This window comes from Fundulus heteroclitus, chromosome 15, assembly GCF_011125445.2.
Source record: "Fundulus heteroclitus isolate FHET01 chromosome 15, MU-UCD_Fhet_4.1, whole genome shotgun sequence".
NCBI classification, from domain to species: domain Eukaryota; kingdom Metazoa; phylum Chordata; class Actinopteri; order Cyprinodontiformes; family Fundulidae; genus Fundulus; species Fundulus heteroclitus.
This window is the reverse complement of record NC_046375.1, coordinates 17,607,010-17,626,709: the sequence shown is the minus strand read 5'-3', so window position 1 is coordinate 17,626,709 and position 19,700 is coordinate 17,607,010. Positions and strand designations below refer to the sequence as shown.

At 40.3% G+C, this 19,700-nt stretch overlaps 1 protein-coding gene across 1 annotated transcript in view; it reads right to left on the bottom strand.

Annotated features, from left to right (window-relative positions):
• Positions 1 to 508: 508 nt before the first annotated feature.
• The window catches only part of stum (stum, mechanosensory transduction mediator homolog), a 30,968-nt gene continuing 11,776 nt past the window's right edge, over positions 509 to 19,700 (bottom strand). The window contains exons 3-5 of the mRNA XM_021324752.2: positions 9,292 to 9,474; positions 6,521 to 6,529; positions 509 to 4,260 (exon numbers count right to left, since the gene is read on the bottom strand). Of these exons, the coding sequence (XP_021180427.1) occupies positions 4,226 to 4,260; positions 6,521 to 6,529; positions 9,292 to 9,474 (227 nt within the window). The 3' untranslated portion in view covers positions 509 to 4,225. The remainder of the gene's footprint in view (positions 4,261 to 6,520; positions 6,530 to 9,291; positions 9,475 to 19,700) is intronic.

The window sequence follows — 19,700 nt, the reverse complement described above, 5'->3', positions numbered from 1 at the left end:
AGTGGCTGAAAAGCATCTCCGTGTCCGTCTGTGTTTATACCGCTGAGAGCTCGGAGTGCGGGGAGGATGTTGCTGACTGAAACTGCCTGGTGGCAAAGAGCAGGCAGTAACAAATCCTTATTTGGAGCGACGAGACAGCCAGCGAGTCTCAGCGCAATCGTTTCAGACAAACAGCTCAGAAATCAAGACCTCAACAGTCTACTTCAGTTTGATTTGGCACCATTTCCCCCTCCTAACCACAATTACAGCAGAGATCGTTAGTGAAGCTATTCTTAAATTCGCCATGGAAACAGATATAATCTTTTTGTAGTTTGGTGTAGTTGTGCAAATGCGGCCCTAACAAAAAAATTAACTTACTGTAAGATGGGTGTCAACTTGTGTGAGAGACATTTAGTGCTTTTATTTTTCAGGGAGCAAATCTAGAAAAAATTTATAGATTTTTTTTTCCCCCTCCTAATATTCAAAACAACAAAGACATCAGCGCTGACAACTGCCACATCACCATCAGCAGGAGGCTCCACAGTCATGTTCAGACGTGTAGGTTTATTCATGAGTCAGACAGAAATTCACACTTCATTTATGGCCATAAAAAAAAAACAAAGCACATCCAAGTGAAGATAAACGCTCATGTGGTCGTTGGTTGTAAAACAGAAACTGCATGTCCTTAAAGTAAAAACGCTCTTATTTGTATACCAGCTGAATTTCAAAGTAGGGGGAAAAAAACACGAGGAAAACATTTGTGATTTAAATAGTAAAAAAGAAATAATTCAGTTATTAATTTGCACACCTATTGAGCTGCGAATGACAAAGACCAAGCTGACTATTTATTCCGTGACCCTTTAAGCTGCTTAAATTCATCTTCGGGCTGCAAAGCCACAGAATAAAGCTGAAACTGTGACTCAGACTTCTTACGCTGCACACGTATTTGCAAGGATATGCATTAGTATATACATTTATGTGCCAGCAAAAGATGTACATGCACAAAGAACACACTCCAAACTCTTCTATGGGGCTAATTGACAAAAGCTGTCCAAGCCAGCCTGGCCCTACATGGAAAGTAAAGGTCCCCTCTAAACCAAACATCAAGCATTTGCGATGACTGGCAGTGCGTCTTTAACATCGCTGTCGAGCAGAGATGCCCAAGTCCTCGAGAGCTATTATCCTGCAATTTTTAGATGCATCCCTTCCCCAACACACATGAATCAGATGAATGTTTCGTTACCGGGTCTCTGTGGAGCCGAATGTCTGCTGATGAGGGGATTCAGCCGTTTGAATCAGGCCTGTTGGAGAAGGGGTGCATCTAGCTCTCTGCTTTCAGTCACACTGGAGGGGTTTTAACCATTAATGGCCTGTTTAAGGTCATGCCACACAGCATCTAAGTCGGATTCTAGTTTGAACTTTAACTAAGGCACTTTAAAATCTCAATTTTTTTTTTAGGCAATCCAAAGGTGGAATTGCTGATGTGCTTTAACAAACAAAATCATGATAAAAAAAAAGCCAGCATTTTGTAATCACTCAGGTTATCTTTCTCCAATAGAAAAAAAAAACAAAAAAACTATGTGATAATTTAAATAATTCAAGAGAGACAAAAAAAAAGCAATGTCAGGGGGATGGGGGGTGGGACGGATACTTTTTCACAGCACTGTATGGCTAAAAACGCTGCCACAAAGTCATTATTGAATATAAACAATACAACCACTGAAGAATTCCCTTGACACACATTAGAAGTTACTATATATGTACTTACAGTGTTATGTTTAATTTTGGATGTATAAACTGCATCTAAATCTTAATAACATAAAAGACATGTCAGTGCCACTCACTCATAAAAACAGAACATGAATCAGTTGGTAAGGCATAGAATAATTTCCCCCTTTGCGGACATCATTCCTCATTATCATCATCATCATCGTCATCATCATCAATAACTTCATCAACATAGTCATCATTTTCTTGCATATAAACACTGTACAACATTTAAAGACATAGAAACATTGTTTTTATACAAAACAGGGCGGTATCATTGAAAAGGCATCTGGTTAAAATACTGACGATAAATAAAATGCACAGGAACTGAACCTGAAATATTCACATTAAATGTAAATATCCCCCCTCCGATTTCCCCAGTGTTTAATATACCAAGTTACAGCGGCAGGAAACAATAACATTCCCAGGATGATTAAGCAGTTTTAAAATTACACCATGCTTTATCCAGCTGAAAGTACTAACAATTTAGAATGCCAAACTTGATCTAAATGTTTACATAAAATAAAACACTTTTAATACATTAACACTGTTGCACTGTGTTCACTGGATTAGTAAAAATCCTCATTACATTTTATCCAGTGGAATCTAGCAAATTGTGATAATCTGTGTCCACTGTACCGTTTAAAAAAAAACAGACTGTGAACTCAAAACAGACCCAAATGGACTCCAGCCAAATGTTTATTTAGCTGGAGTCCCTTTTCAGCTAACTTTTGACTTTCTCGTCCTTTACGATTTATTTTCCCCAACATTTTGGGCAAACATACTATCCGAGTTTTTGATTGAATGCTTTACTTTTGATCAAAGTCGAGCCACAACAGTGAGGCTGTGATAAGTTTTGTTTATCTGCTGCCACGGTTACTCAAACATAATTAACAGATTAGCATGACTATGTTGTAAGACATGAAACGGCTCCAGCTACAAAGTCATTAACTTTTGACCCTGGTCTGGATCTGGATCCTGGAGCTTTTGCTTTGCAGTCTTGGTGAAGCTGCTCAGTCTCAGACTGCTCCTTGACTTCTGACATTTGTGGATAGAGTTACTGGAAAGAAGCCAGCGCTGCAGCACATGATCTGGGTATATCATGGGAAAACCTCTGTTCAGAGCAACGATTCCAAAGCAACTTTCTGGTGTATGATTGAGAATGGTTTATGGATTCCTCCCTTTTAACCCAATGCGCCTCTGAGATTCCTTGGCTTACTGTTGTACTTTCTGCCTCCAACATTGCAACCACTAAATTGTCTATAAACTCTAATTCAACAGCTTCATCCTTATTCCATTAAAATTTATTGGGGTCAGAACCATGCATGGGAGAAAGTGCAGACTTTTCTCACCAACCAGAATCCATTGGTTTTAAACGTCACGCCAAACATGGTGAGCAGGTATTTTGAGACCTGTTAATCATATTTGAAGCTTGAATAATATGTAAAATCCTGTTGGCACTGATTTACACATTTAGGTGGTGGGAAATCTCTAATCAAATAATGATAAAGGATGAATCGTGGTAGAAAGACATAACATTTTAAAACAAATATATTGGAACTATAGCAGCTAGCAATTACGTAGGCTATACATAGCAAACGGTTACATTATTGTATTGAATTTGTGTTCAAAATACATGTTCTGAACAGCAGTTTTAATGTTTTATGTGTAATTCAACTGAGAAAGACATGTTTGCTTTGGCAAAGCACTGATTCCATGCTAGCACTTTTTGTGAAGTGTTAGCATGAATCTGTGATGACAAAATATCCACTAGCCCTACAGGCTGTTAGTATGCTATTGAAAATGTTGATTCTTTTCATTGGAAAAAACTAAATGCCTATGAGAAGTTTAAACAGGGTGAAGAAATTTAGGGAGGATATTTGCAAGATTTCCCAGTAAAAATCGGCGATGCTAATGCCCTAGCTTGTGCTAACGTACATTTATACAAGGAGAGAGCATCACTCTCCGGATTAACCAAAGATAATCTGACCCTTACTCTACTTCCAGTTCAGGAATGGAATAAATGGTTTAGCCCCATTATGAGCATTTTGTAAAGTTTCACCACATGTGAATAGCTGAAAAACCTATTTTATTTATTTTTGTTGGATTCACAATTTAACTGGATTTTTACCAATTTTACAACCCAAAGATGCAGAGGTCAAACAGCCGTTATCTTTTTTTGTTGTTGAGAAAAACAAAATTTAAATGCACTCTTAAAATTTTCCCTAAAATTTGAGAATAAAACATATTGATCTTTCTTTAATGACCCAATTTTTTTTTCAATATAAACGTAAATGCGGTATGGTGTTGACCAAATGAGCAGCCAGCCATCAGTCAATTCATGTCCATTGCTTTCAGTTACGTCTCTGCCACGCGTGGTGAACTCATTATCAAGGTGAAAGTTGCAGTTTGCCTCCATGGTGGCTTTCCTGGTCAAACTGTTCGTATGATCCGCCAATAAATGTGAGAAAGACACGTCTTAGACATCTTGAGGGATACCTTGGTCTCTACAACCTGAGGAATGAAGAAACAGAGAAACGTCACATTTTTTGTTTGTAGAGATTGCAAAAGACTAAAAGCATTAGTAGCTCATGCTAAAGCACCCACTGACCAGCTTGTTCACATATATTCACAGTTCTGGTCAAAAGTTTGCATACACTCATAATCAGAATACATTTCCAGATACATTTATTTAATTAAATTATCCATTTGAAAATGTATTTTCTAGTTATATTGCATTATCAGTGCACATAAACCTAATTACTTTTTATAAGAACATCAAAATTAATATATATCTGATTTCCTGTCATAGATCTGGCTTTCCAGCTTTGTCAACAAATTTTCAACAGGGTTGATGTTGTGCCCATTCCAGAAGCTTAATGTTTGCCTGCTCTGTTCGTTATTCCTCTGTTTTAATCATGTAAAGCACTTAGTGTTGTCCTTGTACTGAAATGTGCTATACAAGCACATTTGCATTGCCTTGCCTGCAAATCAGTTGTGATGTGCGTTTTGAATCATTGTCCTGTTGTAACACCCAATTGTTTCTAAGCTGTTTTTCATCCAACAGCTGGTACAGTGTTCTTAGGTGGGGTTGATCAAGTAAAATCAGGAGCAGAGGCCTCTTATACGGTGGTTTGAGTTGTTCTTGAACAGCCTGAACAATTTCCTTCCATCCGAGAGGGACACTTTGTGTCAGATGATTGAAACTTGGACACAGTCGGGTGCTCTAGCAGAACAATGACCTCAAACGCGCATTCAAACTGGATTTTTAAAAAGAATGAAGCTGGCTAAATTTTAACTTCTGGAGTGACCCGGACATAAACCCAAGAGAAAATTTGTGGACCTCAACTGCTTCTGCCAATAGGATTGAAAACAAATTCAGCCAGAATTATGCCAAACGCTTTATGATGGGTTGGACTGCAACTTGCCATGGGACACTAAAGCAAATGGAACTGAGGATTTATATAAATATTTAACCATGTATGAAAGTCTAAAACCTAAGTGACATTCATACTCATGATGGCTGTATGTAAGCTTCTGACCAGGACTATCGTTAAAACAGGCAATCCACATTCTGGCTTTACATGACAATCATAACATCTCTCAGTCAGAGTCACCAAACAGATGAAAGGTTGTGAAGATAGTGGGTGGCTGGAGGTGTGAAATATTACAGAAGCAGCGATGACAGCAGACTCCAGGTTAGTTTTTGGTGAGCAGGGTGTACAGGCATGTACCAGGAAAATAATCAGTCTGCTGACAACTTCTGCAAATCCACAGGAGTGACATTAAAGGGAGCTTTGGAACTGACTTTCAGCGCAAGAATTTACCATGGAAACATCCAGGCAAGAGTCGAGTAGGGTTCGCTAAACAAGCTTTGCTTTATTTAGTCCTTGTGGGAAACATCTGATTTTTTTTCCCATGTGCCCTGTCGTGGCATTTCAGTCATACCATTTAGGTTGCTTACAAGGGGCAGGCCAGTTTTGCTCTCAAGGAATATCTCAAGATGGTATAATAATTGTGTGAGTGACTTCATTAAATCCAGACTCATCGATGTGATAGTAACATGTGCTCCATTTCGGGGTGATCAAAAGATTTGTGCAGTTTATCGGGGACAAGCTTTGTAAATATTTTATGCATGATAAACCAAAAATACTTTCCCTCTAGGTGAGAGCTGGGCTGACTGCTGGGTGCCTATTTGCATGAGGGCAGCAGCTGTTCAGCTCTTCAGATCACATAGATTTTGCCATCTTTGTTATTACCCAATATTGATAACTAATGTTTCTCCCTTTAAACTTCATTATAATGTCCTCAGATTCACTTTAGAAATATTAGAATAAACTAAAGGACCATTGCCAGATCAATCAGGATGATTGGTTAAGCTTTTTGCCCCCCAATTTTATTGTTTGTTGGTGGAAGATGAGGAAAAAATTCAGCTTTACTCTCATTCTGTTACACTTCTCGCTTTTCTCTCAGGTAAGGAGCCCATTTAACAGTACAGATGTTGCCTTTATTTCACATAGTTGCAGATTATGTCAGCTTTTGTGTTTAAGGAGAGTAACATTGTGTGATTGCAACTCAAAATGTAATCTAAAAGGCTTTCTGTGAAACAAAGTATTACAATTTGCTAATGAGAACAATTGTTTTGGACATTTTGACAGTTCATGTGGCAAAGTAAAGTCTCAGGTTCAAAGCTTTCTGGGGTTTTAATTTATCGTATTTGTGTCAAACCTGGTGGCATTTTGGACAGCGAGCAAAAGAAAACCAAAACACCTACCGTCAGAAACTTTCGCGAAGGAGAGCAGAGAAAGAGGAAAGAGACAAAGACAAGGTTAGTCATATATTCTTACAAAGATTGCTGCATTTATGTACCGTGTACAAAACACGAGGAAGCGGGAGGAATGGGGGTGGGGGGCTCATCTTTTAATCCAGATGCATTACATGGTCTATTGAAAGCATTTACAGGAAAACAACTCTAGTTTGCTGGATCAATGAATGAAGAGAGGGAGGCAGAGAACGGGGAAGGTGATAGGAGAGAAGAGAAGAAAGGGAGGCAGAGGGAGATAGGGTGGGAGGCCAGAGAGTGGGAGGAATATAGGAGAAAGAAAAAGGGGAGGAAACAATGTGGAGAGATTAAATGGGAATAATCATTAGATAAGGATGAAAAAGGAACAGTAGTGGAAATACTACCTACATCATTAGATACTGTATATGGAGAGAGAGAGAGAGCGTGAAAAGAAATATGGAGAAATGGAGGCCAGTCAAGTAGAGAGGAAGACTGATCAAAGTCCCACGTTTCCCACGTCTTAAATTGCTGGAGGCAAAAAGCAGGAAAAAGTGCAGCGGAAAAGGAGCATAAACTCCCAAAGCTGCAGAGATTTGTGTTGTAAGAACGATCCAACAAGCAGTACACCAACCAAACAAGCATGAATGGTTTCAGCTCGAAAAGCATCGCGGACCAGAAAAATTCACTGTAAACGTCCAGCTCTGCAGCAGATAATAGGAGCAGAGATGTCAGCAGCCTCGGTTGAGGAGGACTAGAGCCCAAAGGCCTGAACAACATTTGGGAGCCGCGCACAAAAACACACCGGGGGTTGTGGGGGCTGCTCGCTCCAAACAGACATGAACAGGCACTGCGCTGCGGTCGCAAACACACACCGTCTTACAGGCAAATGTGAGCTGATGCGCTTTGATCGCACGCAGGCAGCAACCGCCTCACATGTGCACACTCATGCATGCTCACAAAGGAGGCGGTTCTGCCCTGGGGCCACGGGGACCCTTTCTCTGTGTTGGAGCTTGTTCAGGCATTATCCCCCCCCCCCCCAAAAAAGAAGAAATTACTTACTGTAAGGGAAATTAGACCACCTTCTCACGTCTGGCTTACACACTCTTGCTTTTTTGTGAACTAAATCATAATCTACTGTGTCCTGAACAGATCTGGATCAACTAGAGTTATAAGGTGCATTGATGTTTTTTTTTGTTTTTGCAACCTTACCACTAAAAGATAGGACTCGTGTAATTTAGATTTGTTTTTTTTTTGCAATCACAGCACGATATTAGATTGGATTGCATTTACATCCTATTTTATTTCCACCCTCCAGCTCATATTTAATATTGGCCTTAAAAAAAACGTTACCGGGCTGTCACGGTCAGAATGAAGATGTGTGTTACTGTGTCACAACCTGTAAACCATTGCTTCGAGTGAAAACCACATTTGCATCTGAGATCACAGAGGCTAGAGCTGCAGAAAGCAGTTAACCGGGAAACAACAGATAACTCACAGACACCAAGGGCTTCACAGATGTGGCACGCATAAACAAATGGACAGTTATCTTGGGGCAAAATGCACATGTGGATATCCCTGGATATCCCTGGAGCCAGGCTATTCCAGAGTTTAAAGGTGACACGCTTCACAAAGACAGTATGGGAAGGCTCGACCAATCCTGGAGCAGGTCCTTGCTTATCCGTATATCTGATTGCATGGTTTTTATGTATGAGAGTCCAGTACTGAAGCCGTACCCTTCCTCTGGCTTGTTAGATTAAATATGTTAAAGTATTATTTCTGTTTTAAAAGTCTTTTTATTAATAAATAAGTCTAAAATAAAGAAGACCACAGTTACACTTAAATTAACACATCTTAACACAGATCACCGAGTAATATTTGATAAGTAGCCGTGCAAGTCTAGATGCAAAAAAACAACAACAAAAAAATGTGAATGTGAGCAATTCCACTGTTTTTTCCAACTACTAAATGTGCCATTTGGAAACATGTGGGCATCATATGTGCCATTTTACCTTTTCACACATACCAGAGTTAAGAAATAATGACACGTCCACGTGGCTATTCATACCGTTTGGAGGATGTTGAGTTTGTCCCATTTTGATTATTCACCCAGATCTCTTAACATTTTTGTCTTCTAGGAAGACGAAAAGAAGTCTGACCCTAAACAGAAGGCCGCAACTGAATTATCTCGGCCAGTAATTGACGCGCCTATTAACCAAAGTCAGGAGACCTTAGAAAAACCAATGGAGACCCAGAAATAAGTAAATTATAAGATAGTATGCCTTAGCAAGAGGGTGCCCTTCACTATAAAACTCCTTTTTTTTGTTCCTTTTCTCAATATCTCATTTCCTTTATTTTACTTTGCTAAATTAGATTATTTTGTGCAAATCATCACATAAAATAAGATTGATGAACATTTAAATTGCAACTTGTAATGTAATGAAACAGATAAAAATCCAAGTGGGGTGAATACTTTTGCAAGGCAGTGTAAATATTGAACTTTCTTGCAGAAATTGGCAGGATAATGAAAGAAGGACCAGACTATTGATGGAGTGCGTCTGTTTTGCTAACAATTTAACAGGTTTCACGTATCATTGCGCATTCTGTCAGAATGGTAGAGCTAATTCTGTCATATCATGCAAGCTTTCCATTTCCACAGGCTTCCCTTGATTACAGATCGAGCGTTGAACAAAGAGGTAAAAAGTTAATGCCAGAATCACAGGGGGAAGGAAAAAAACAAAACAAAAAACAGTGCAGTTACTGACTTGCCAGGATGACCATGTCCATTCCCCAGAAGATGCTCATGATCCATCCGACCATTATAACGGCTGTCAGGATCTGGATGAGGGCAGCTGCCACGTTGAGCCAGAACACACAGCACACGCCTCGCTCGGAGATCAGCTCGCTGTGCGCTCCACACAGCACGGTGAACGCTGAGACGAACGTTCCTGCAACACAAACACACATAAAGAGAAAATCCTGAGATATATATATATATATATATATATATATATAAAAAACTAGGTTTTTTTAGGTTAGTAACAGCTGGGAAGTCTCTGAAGCAGTGGCACTTGTCGCTGCCGTGTACCTGGCTCTGATTTGTATACTGACGCGATTAAAGGGTTTTAAAGTAGTTTTGCGCTCTGGTTCGTCTCTGGTGAGTTATACCAAATAACTGTCTCCCCTGGGAAATAGACCAGAGAACCCTGATGAAAACATTTCACAAGTTAATCTGAAGGAAAACTCACGGCGGGGCCTTGAGCTGCAGGACAACATGTGGGAAGTCTTCTCCATCCTCATCTAAGCATAATTACATCCTTTTGCTGCTTGAATTAAAAAAAACAATAACTGTTGGAAATGTGATTACATTTTTTTAAAGCGTTCGGAGTGGGAGTACTACGGTGCTGGCATTCATCTTCCTGACACAAATCTCAGCCTTATGAAGTTCACATAATTTCACGGAAATCCCACAGTCCCCTGACTCTTCTGACTCGGAGCTATCAGACAAGACAACCACACACACACACACGTTTACACAAACACACACTACTTCCTTTACACCTGCTCTACTTCGTCTGCTTACAATGAGACACCTTACAAAAGTTTAAACTATTTTCACATTTGGTCTGGCTAAAACCCACTAACTTAAATTCTATTGGGATGTATGTGATAGACCGACACAAACTAAAACGAAACACGGTTTTCTTTTTTTAACCACACAAATACAAATGTGAAAAGTGTGGTTCGCAGTGCATCTGTTTTACTTCATATCCCTGAATGAAATACAAATACAATCCGCTCGTTTATTATTTAATCTCAACATAATTGTTCTGTCAAGGCTTTAAAGATTTGTTTTTGGTCTTTTTTAGGCCTAAATCTAAACACACCATCCCCATTATTAAACATGGTGGTGACAGCATCATGCTGTGGGACTGAATATCACAGGGTAACCAATCAGAGTTGATGGGGAGATGAATGGAGCTAAATACAGGAAAAAAGGACCTGTAAAAAAATACAAACAAGAAATTTTGAGCCTGCAGAGCAAAGCTCCACCTTCCAGTGAGGGGCAACGACACCGGACATAGTCAGAGATACATGGGAATGGTTCAGATCAAACCACATTTATATTTTAAGACTTCAAAAATAACATTTACAGATGCCAACCATTCAGGCCTGACTGAGCCTGAGCTTCTTTGCAAAGAACCATGTGTAAAAAATTGTCAGTCTTTAGATGTGCGAAGCTGGTGGAGACCCTCTATGAATTATATGCAGTGAAAGGTGAGTCTGCAAAATATTGACAGGTACAAATACATTTTTTTAAAATTTTGTTTTCACTTGTAAAAGATTATAAATATCCATGTATTTTTCTACTTCACAGTTATTATGTCCGTTTTCTTTGTGTATGACATAAAACACACTCAAGTCTGTGGCTTTTACAGGAGAAAACGTGAAAAACGAAATAAATAAAGACGTGTGACTAAGTTTGCAAGCCGCTGCATCGACCTGTGGCCATCCTGCAGCCAAAACTTTCTTTTAATCATGACATTCTTGTACACACTGTAATTGTAGACCAACTAATAAAACTCTGGCAGTAGACATTCATTCAGTTTTAATTGTGATTTCACTCCACATCCTCAGCCATTCATCTACTCAGCTTGCAGCCATCGTATCGTCAGGTCTCCACTGACTGAAAGCCCACAGAGATGTTAACCCACCGTGGGTAATGTGAGCGGAAACTAGGGATCGGGTCTGTGGACGATCATCTTGTGCCTGAACGCACCATGGCTCCCCGTCCCGCTGTCCGGGGATAACAGGACTGACCGGGCTCCTTCGCACCTCGTTTATTGTTGCCGTGAACGCTCTGTGTGAATGTGTGTCGCGGTGTCTGTGCACGCACATTATTTTATCATTGTGTTTCCATGACAACACGCGCTCATGAATAGAATATTCTGTGGCGTGACTATTGCTCTTTGATATGAAGGTTTCTGGTGATACTTGTAGCTCCTGCAGTGTTTTCATATGGATTGTCTCACTGGTGGCCAAACCGTGTGTGATTAGGCCTTCCTGGGTGTACTCATCCATTTATGGTCACAAATGGGGCTCAGACTATATTGGCACAGCAGGCAGAGGTCTTAGATTATGTTTGGTTTCCAGTCTAAACACTATTTATCAGACTACTGAACACTGGGTTGTCTAGTAAACATTCTGCAATATAAAAATAGCCCTTTTTAATGCAAATATTCGTATTTATTCCTGTGTGTACTTTGACTTACACTCATGTGTTTGAGCAGCTCTCTTGGTAACAAACTCAGCCCCCCTTAGTTGATCACCCTGAGTCTTTTCTCCTTTAACCTTTTGAGTGCTCCGTTCAGACGGCACTCACATCCATCCTGGTCGTTCTCAGGGACGGTTAGCGCAAAATGAAGGTGTGAGGACACGCAGTATGAACTGAGGGGGGCATGAGTTAGACGATAATTCAATAACAATATACATCGATCGATAGATGTATATTGATAATGGAAAAAAATGGTCAGTAAAAAGTTCAATAGAACAGTTTTCCTTCCTTTTGCATTCTAGCCTATGATGTAGGGTAATATTACAGTCATCACGTCCTCCCAACCAATCACAAACGCAGACCCAGGAATGCTCCGCCCCCTTCAAAGAGTTCAGAGAGCACGCGTTCTTTTTTCTTTTTTAAAAACGTGCAGTTTTGGTAAATAGTTGGTTGAATGAAGGGTTGAGTTTGAATTCAGTGTTTGTGTATTCTGTATTTAAAAATAGGTTGCTAACAGCATAACATGGCCAGGGTTGCACTTAAAATATATGTTTTGAATTTGTTATTATGGATATCGACCAATAAGGATTTCTATTTGATCAATATGCTTTTTTTCTAGATCGTCCAGCCCTAGTTAGACGTCCAACAGATCTGGCCTGGGATGCTTTTATCTGCTTTAATTCAAAAGTCTTGGGGTAGCCTGTGAACCACCTGTGTTTTCTGGACACATGTCTCAGCAAAAAGAGAAAAGAAAGATGCAATCGACATCATTTTTCAAAGCAGGTCCTGTGGCCATTTAATTTCAAACATTTAAACAGCTGTTTAAATGGTTTGGATAGTTTATGTCGCCTGATAAAGAAAACCATTAGTTGAAAACAGGATTTTTATTTACTCATTTTATCTTTGTCAGATATAAAAAATACGTTTGATCTGAAACATTTAGTGGGAAAAAAGTTGAAACACCCGGCAGGATACATTTCTTATACAGCTACCCAGAAACATTGCATTTCCTCTGTGTTAACGTTATACACTGATGTATTGGATATTGGCTAAGCTAACTCAGATTTTAATCTTGTACACACACGTTACATAGTGAATGTACAAATGTGTGTGTTTCTTAGTCACGTTGACTTTGCATTCACATGGACACTTGGAGCCTCAAAACCTTCAAGAAGAAAACCAATGTGTAACTTTTTGAAACCGATGACCGGATGTTATCCTCAAGTCCAAACGCCTCGTTCTGTTGAAGCAAATGGGTCTGACGTGGCTACTTACAAGTGTGTTTTTTTTTTTTTACAGAAGATGTTGTGTTTACAAGAAAATCTTTAAAAACTCCAAAGAGAAAGAGGATTTGGGGCACAGAACCCTTTTGTGTGCATAGGTTTTCATGTGGAAGATGTCCTACTCATCATGGTAGCCTTTTACTGCCAACCGGATTGACTCAATGATTAGATGTGTTGTTTATGGCTAAAGAATGGATTGCTAATAGATATAAACAGTAGAAAAAAAGAGTTTCTGAAGAAAGACACTGTACTTGTAGCACTTCTGGCGTTCTGACAGATTTTTAGAAACCTGTCTTGTTATGCTTCACATTCAAATCCCCTCTTTTACAGCCTCTAATCTATTTTCAGCCAAGCAAACCTTCGTTCGCACCAGGGATACGTATCCTGATACACCAGTGTCTGTATATAACAAGTGTCCGGATGAATCCGCAATTTCCATTGATTTACTCATAAAATTGCCTTTAATCATGTAAAGTTTGTACTGTTCAGTGAAAGGGCTGCTGTTCTGCTTATTTCCAAGCTCATAATTGGATTGTGGGTATGTACTAGAGGAAATTTGCTAAAAAAAAAAAAAAAAAAAAACGCTTCCCAGTCTGCTCTGCTTCGTGAGCTCATTGATCAAAAACGTTAAAGAACAAGGCCGCGTCTTATTATTAAGTTAGAAATTTACCAGGAATTATGCAGATGTACCACATGGGGATTTAGTTAGATATATTAAGAAATAAAGTCTTAACAAGATCATTTTAATTCTCAGCAGTTTAGTTTTCCATTGAATGTGCATTTTTACAGTGTGTAACTCACACCCCAGTTGTTACACACTGAATGGAAAGAAAGGAAACATAACTTGAGTTTGTCAGAATAGTAACATAAAGACACGATGAAGCACTGGGAGTCACGAGGCGTTTGTTGACCATCTTTTATTATATAAAGAGGTCAACGAAGGAACTGTTGTCTCTCAAAGCTCGGCTGTTTTTCTTTTTGAAAAATCTGAACCGATTTCTGTGAACACTGACAGCCACACAAGAAATGCCAGTGGGCGTCATGTGCATCACAACTTCGGTCCTTTTCCTCTGCGCTCGCTTTAGCTCTTGTCGCATCGAAAGGAACTCAAGCACCAGAAAGAAAAAGCCGAGCAGGTGGAGGGAAGGAGGAGCGGGAATGACCCGGCTGCCCGCCGCATCCTGCTCGTTGGGAGGAGGGAAAGGCCAAAGAGAGATCACGTTCGAGTTAGTTTGATCTCAGTTTACTTCTCGTTAATAACCAGGGCCCTCTTATTCAAACAGATGCAACAGTCTTTTACATGAGAGCTGAAAAAATCTGAATACACCTGATACCTTTAAACCCAAACGCGAGTAAGCCTTAAATGACGTGGGGGGAAAAAAAGTCGGTGCGTTCAAAAACTCACTTTGAAGCCTCTCGCATAAAAGAGCAGCAGGAAGACAAACTGAGACTAGGCTCAGATCCGATCCAGTGCTCAAATCCTCGGGTCGTGCAGGCCTCGCCCACCAGAAGCTGCTCGGGCTGCCGGTGGAGCTGCCCACTTCCAGACGTGAGTGACAGCGAGCTACGTGGTTACGCATCACTTCCATCTGAGCTTTGGCAAGAAGAACAGGATTTATTCGGTCTGGCTACTTTCAATTTTCCTGTCTGGTTTCCAAGTCCTGCTCACTCTGTCAGGTACAGATAACAAGTGTCGCCTTCACCGAGCAGCTGAAACACGTCCTATGTGTCTCTGGTGTATTATACATCCGCTAGGAAAGAAAGCAATGATTAGAAAAATTTTATTTGTTCTCTCTTTGGTGCCTAAATTCATATGTTGCCTGTAGTGATTTTCTAAGCAATCCCCTTTGTTCTTTGAAAATACCCAAAGTTACAACCAAACCAAACACGTTTGGTTTGGTTGTAACAAATACCAGTATAGTTATTTGTTTTTGATCAAAACTGCTGCATTGGAGCGGCACATTATCAGGTAATAACAGCCAAAAGTTCACCGTCCCTGTCAGTTATCGTTTTATGAATACCTGCCTGGTGAGGCGTGAATTTCTCCGATGTGAGATCAATAAAGCTTATCTTATCTTATTATAGAACAACGGGTGAAGGAGTGAGTTTGTGCGCTGGCGTTCCCTAATAGCTAGAACTGCACAGAATAAACACAAGCAGCTTATTTCCAAAGAGAATAATTTATTAACAAAATATTTTAAGAGGAGGAGAACAAACCGTTTGAAGGGGAAGAGGTAGAATATTCCTTGTTGTTATTTGCGATTACTGAAGCGACTTGGGGAAACAAGTGAATGCAGGGGACGAGTTCAGCAGCTCAGTACCACCGGAGTTGAACAGGGCGAATATTGTGTCTTAGTTTAGTAGATGCATGAGATGAATGACAGATTTGCTTTTTTCTACCCCAGGATGCCGATCAGTCATTTTTGACGACCTTGTTAATTGGACCGTTCAGCATGCTCGCCGATCGCTGCCTAGGAGAGCTAGCGGTCACACTTAAAAAAGGAAAATGACTTGTTACTTCAATGCTGGACTACTGCGGTTTCTGACAATCAGGAAGTCGACAAAATGCAGTTCAAAACTAACCTGACCCTCGCCAGATGGGTGTAGTTTCGCCAAGCTCCACACGGCTCCACACATCCATCTGGACTCGCTGCCGTTGGGAGGGATTTCAATACCACATGAAATGGACCGGCCAATCAGGATCGCCCGGGGGGATTTTCGTAGATGTGAGGTATCAGAGAAGAGACTGTTCAGATTCAGACAACGATGGATGCTTGCAGCGAGGAAGCAAGAGCTGACCAGACGTCACTGTTTTGGGTGTCCCAGGCAAGTGTCCCCTAAATGTCTCCAATTTCAGTGTATCATGATGGAGTACAAAAGTTTAACGCAGCAAGAAGTATTTACCCGGTCCTGCCGCTGTCCCTGCATTGTCGAAAAGCTGAGCAGAACACGTCTTCCTTGCCCCGTCGGCATAACAGATCGGGCAAAAGAAACCAACCCCCTGACAGAGTCTCAGAGCAAAATCAGAGACGTCCCTGGTTTCCATTAGAGAAATCTGGTCATCGTTTCCACTAACAAAAGCCTTCAACGGCTTTGAAGGCTTTTGTTAGTGGAAACGATCGTTTCGGTTTTGATGTCAGTTTCGATGTGAGTGGTTGAAGTAGCATGTCAGTAAAGATGACTGACTAGTGGTTTAACCAATCATATTCAGGGAGACAGTTGATTTATGTCATCAGTGCCCACAGTGAAACACATTTAACCTAAATACTTGTGCATTAAATCAGTTAAATATGGTGATTTTTGCTTTTTAGTTAATATTTACAAGATATGCATTTTACCTGTTTAGTTTTTGCTGTGAAAAAAGTGAACTTTCATGTTCATTTATCTTTCCTATCTTTTTGGAAAGACATGCGCTGTAAGAAAACGACTTCCTATTTCCGTCCGTCTTTAACTCTAGAAGAAAGTATAGTAAAATAAAACTGAGAATAACTTTTCATCTGACTATTTTTTTTTATAACCAGTAAGGCAATCTGGATAAAGACTGTTAATCCCCACAAAATGTAAGAAAGCAGCACCAGTTGGCTTCCACAACAACAGGTGACGACTTCTCCACCTCCTGGAGCGACACCACCGCCTCCTCAACTCAGAACAAACCTTTTTACTGTCTGTGACACAACCGAGCTGCCACTAAGTGACAATAGTTAGAAGCTTTGTTTGCTCCTTGGCGTTCTGTCTGAATATCTGTTTAGTTTCATACAAAACCTCCGAAAAACCCAGCATTTCCTAGGTGAAGGCAGCGGCAGGTTGTGTGTAGCTGGTGCTGCTCCTATACTCTCAACCTAAACATAGCTTGCTTGAGTTGTTGAGCAATGCCTTGCAATACCGAGCTGGGATTGTGTCAAATCTTGGACATAACTAGGGTCTGGTTACAGTTTTAATTAGAACCTCAAGCTTAGAAGAGTGCAATTCAAAGTACGATCAAAGGGCCATATTAAAGCCAAGGATTATGAAAACAGCTTATCTTGTATGATATCTGGCGCTGCGTTTGAAAGTGAGCAAATCCTTGAGCTCAACGTTGTTACCAGATTCCATAAATCTTCCAGTTTTTCTCCATGAGGGATGTTGAAAAATGTTGCATTTCTGAACAGCCCTTGGCTGCTTTAGCATGTGGGACACTGTGAGAGTTCGAAAGTGTGTGCCTAGATATTAGCCAGACTTATTACTATAATTACACGGAGAGCTCCACAAGGCACCCACTGCTAGTGTGGGAGGCTAATGACAGAGTGTGAGAGTGTCAAGGACAAAAAGAGAAGACGACTTAAAGGGAGAGGAAGACATAAAGACATAAGAAATTCAAACTTCTTCCCAATAAGGGGAATTGTTTAAGTAGCCTAACACTGTGCTTTCAAAAAAATTATTTTTTTCTTTAACTTGTGAATTTGAAGTTCATCAAATCTTAAAGCTTACAAGGTTCTTTCATAACAACCGTTCCAAGAGGTCCAATGCAAAACGCTCAAGCACTACAGCACAACATGTTGCTGCAAAAAGCAATCTTAGTTTAATCTGTCAGCCCTGAAATTCTCTATACACGGGTGGCAAAGAAGGGTCATTTCAAGCACCGACTTTCTAAAATGTGCGCACAAACTCTGTGATGGTGAGATGTCAACATGACTCAGTACACTGATGCAATTTCTCCATCATCACATGACACCAGCCTCACGCACGTGGACGCGTACACGCAGAGAAATGTGACCGCTACGTCCCACATGAGTCCAATCTACCCCTCTGACAGTACTGTAGTATTAGAAAGAATAATTTGTAGCGCCTGCCATGCTAAATCACAGCTAGGGTTTGTTTTATTCATATTAAATTTCCAACCCTGACAGCTTCCTCTGACAGTTTGTTCATTGAAATGATGAGGATCTGGAAAAGGTAATGTCATCAAGCATACGTTTACTACAAATGCCACCCGAGGGAACCTGCAGTGTGTTCACAACAGTTTGGACAAAATTTTGAATTGGATCTGTGAGCTAAATTTCTTTTCTAATTAGACTGTGAGGATTCTAAATTTCAAACTTGATAGTAATGCTAAATAAATTACTTGATACCTGCAAGATGAAATGATTAAGACATATATAATAAACTTCTCTGAATGCACGTAGGCATTAGAATAAACTCAATATGACCACGGATAATCATTTTCCTACTTCTAAGAATTTGAAATGGCTCAAACTGTTAAAAAATGGTTAGGTAGAATTGTTCACTGGCCTTTCTTACTCCTAGAAAAAACATCTTCATTTCTAGTCCATGTACCATAATGCTGGGGTATTAATGTAGGGTAACTTTCAATTATGGATAGAAGTTCGGAGTCACCTTGTTATGGAGAAGCTGGATGGCCATCTGCTGAGGAGGCAATGGGCTCACAGAGTGAAGACACAGGGAATGCTGTTAGCTCAGAGATGGAGGCAGGCCAGGAGAGGTGTTGGTAGTGCACGGCTAAGCGTTGCCTCGCAGGAGACACCGCCACTTCACAACCTTTTTCTGCTACTATTAATCTTTGGATTTTAGGATACATTTAATCACAGCTGCAACTACACACCGAGCACGTACACTTGCAAGTAAGGGCCAAAGTGCTACCAGTTCTGGAAGCTAACGTCCCTCAGTACCGACTGCATAGTGACGTGTCTGCAGAAAAAATTTGATCTTCAAGCTGGGGGCTCCTACTAGAGCTAAAGGCTGAAGCTGTGAGGAACATGGTACGATAGCAACCACAGCGGTTGATTGTCACGGAGTCTGGACGTAGCCTGGTGGGAGGACATTGTGGGCAAAACAGCTACAATGACTACTTATCTATTGATTCATTGGAAGCATGCTATGATAAATGCTGCTGCCCTCCATGTGTCACTGAATGTAAGATAATTGCTTTGCAGCAAAGGTTTAAGAGTAGATCTTACTTCTTATACCTATCAAGATTTGGGAAAGAAAACACAAGCTGGTTTATACACCTTTCGCCTGTGCTAAGGCTTGGCAAGACTCTTTGTTGAAATCGGTCTGATGTGAGCAGGATGCTTGTAGTAACTAAAGTTAGAAGGGGAAAGCAGCTGTTCAAACTGGTGGAACCAGAGGCCAGGTGGTGGCACATTCATCTGAAAGCACAAATGTGTCTTCATTTAGATGTCGTTGGAAACTTTATGGCACATCTTTTAGTCTTTATAGCTCTTGCAGGTGTTTCTGTTGTGCTTTATTTTGGCAACCAATTTTTTCAGGACTAAAGCACATTTTTGCTTAAAATTAACCTAAGTCTAGTAAAACATTGCTGTTTTGTAAATTCAGCACGCCCAGCCTATAACAACAGTCCAGTGAGTTAATCAGCGCATGGTAAAAATAGCTGAACAGTTGTCATTTGATGGCCACTTGTGAGGAGACAAAGAAATGCAAGAGCAGACATTTTAAAATAACCCAGAGGAATATCACAGCTTGATCCTGATTGGCTCGTTTTTTTTAACCTATTGCAAAGCTCCTGGAACAGAGTGTGTTTTTGTGAACTAAAATACTTAATGAAACTTAGAACTGTAGGTGTGTTAAGAGGTCTCAGCTGACATTTTAGCTTCTCAAT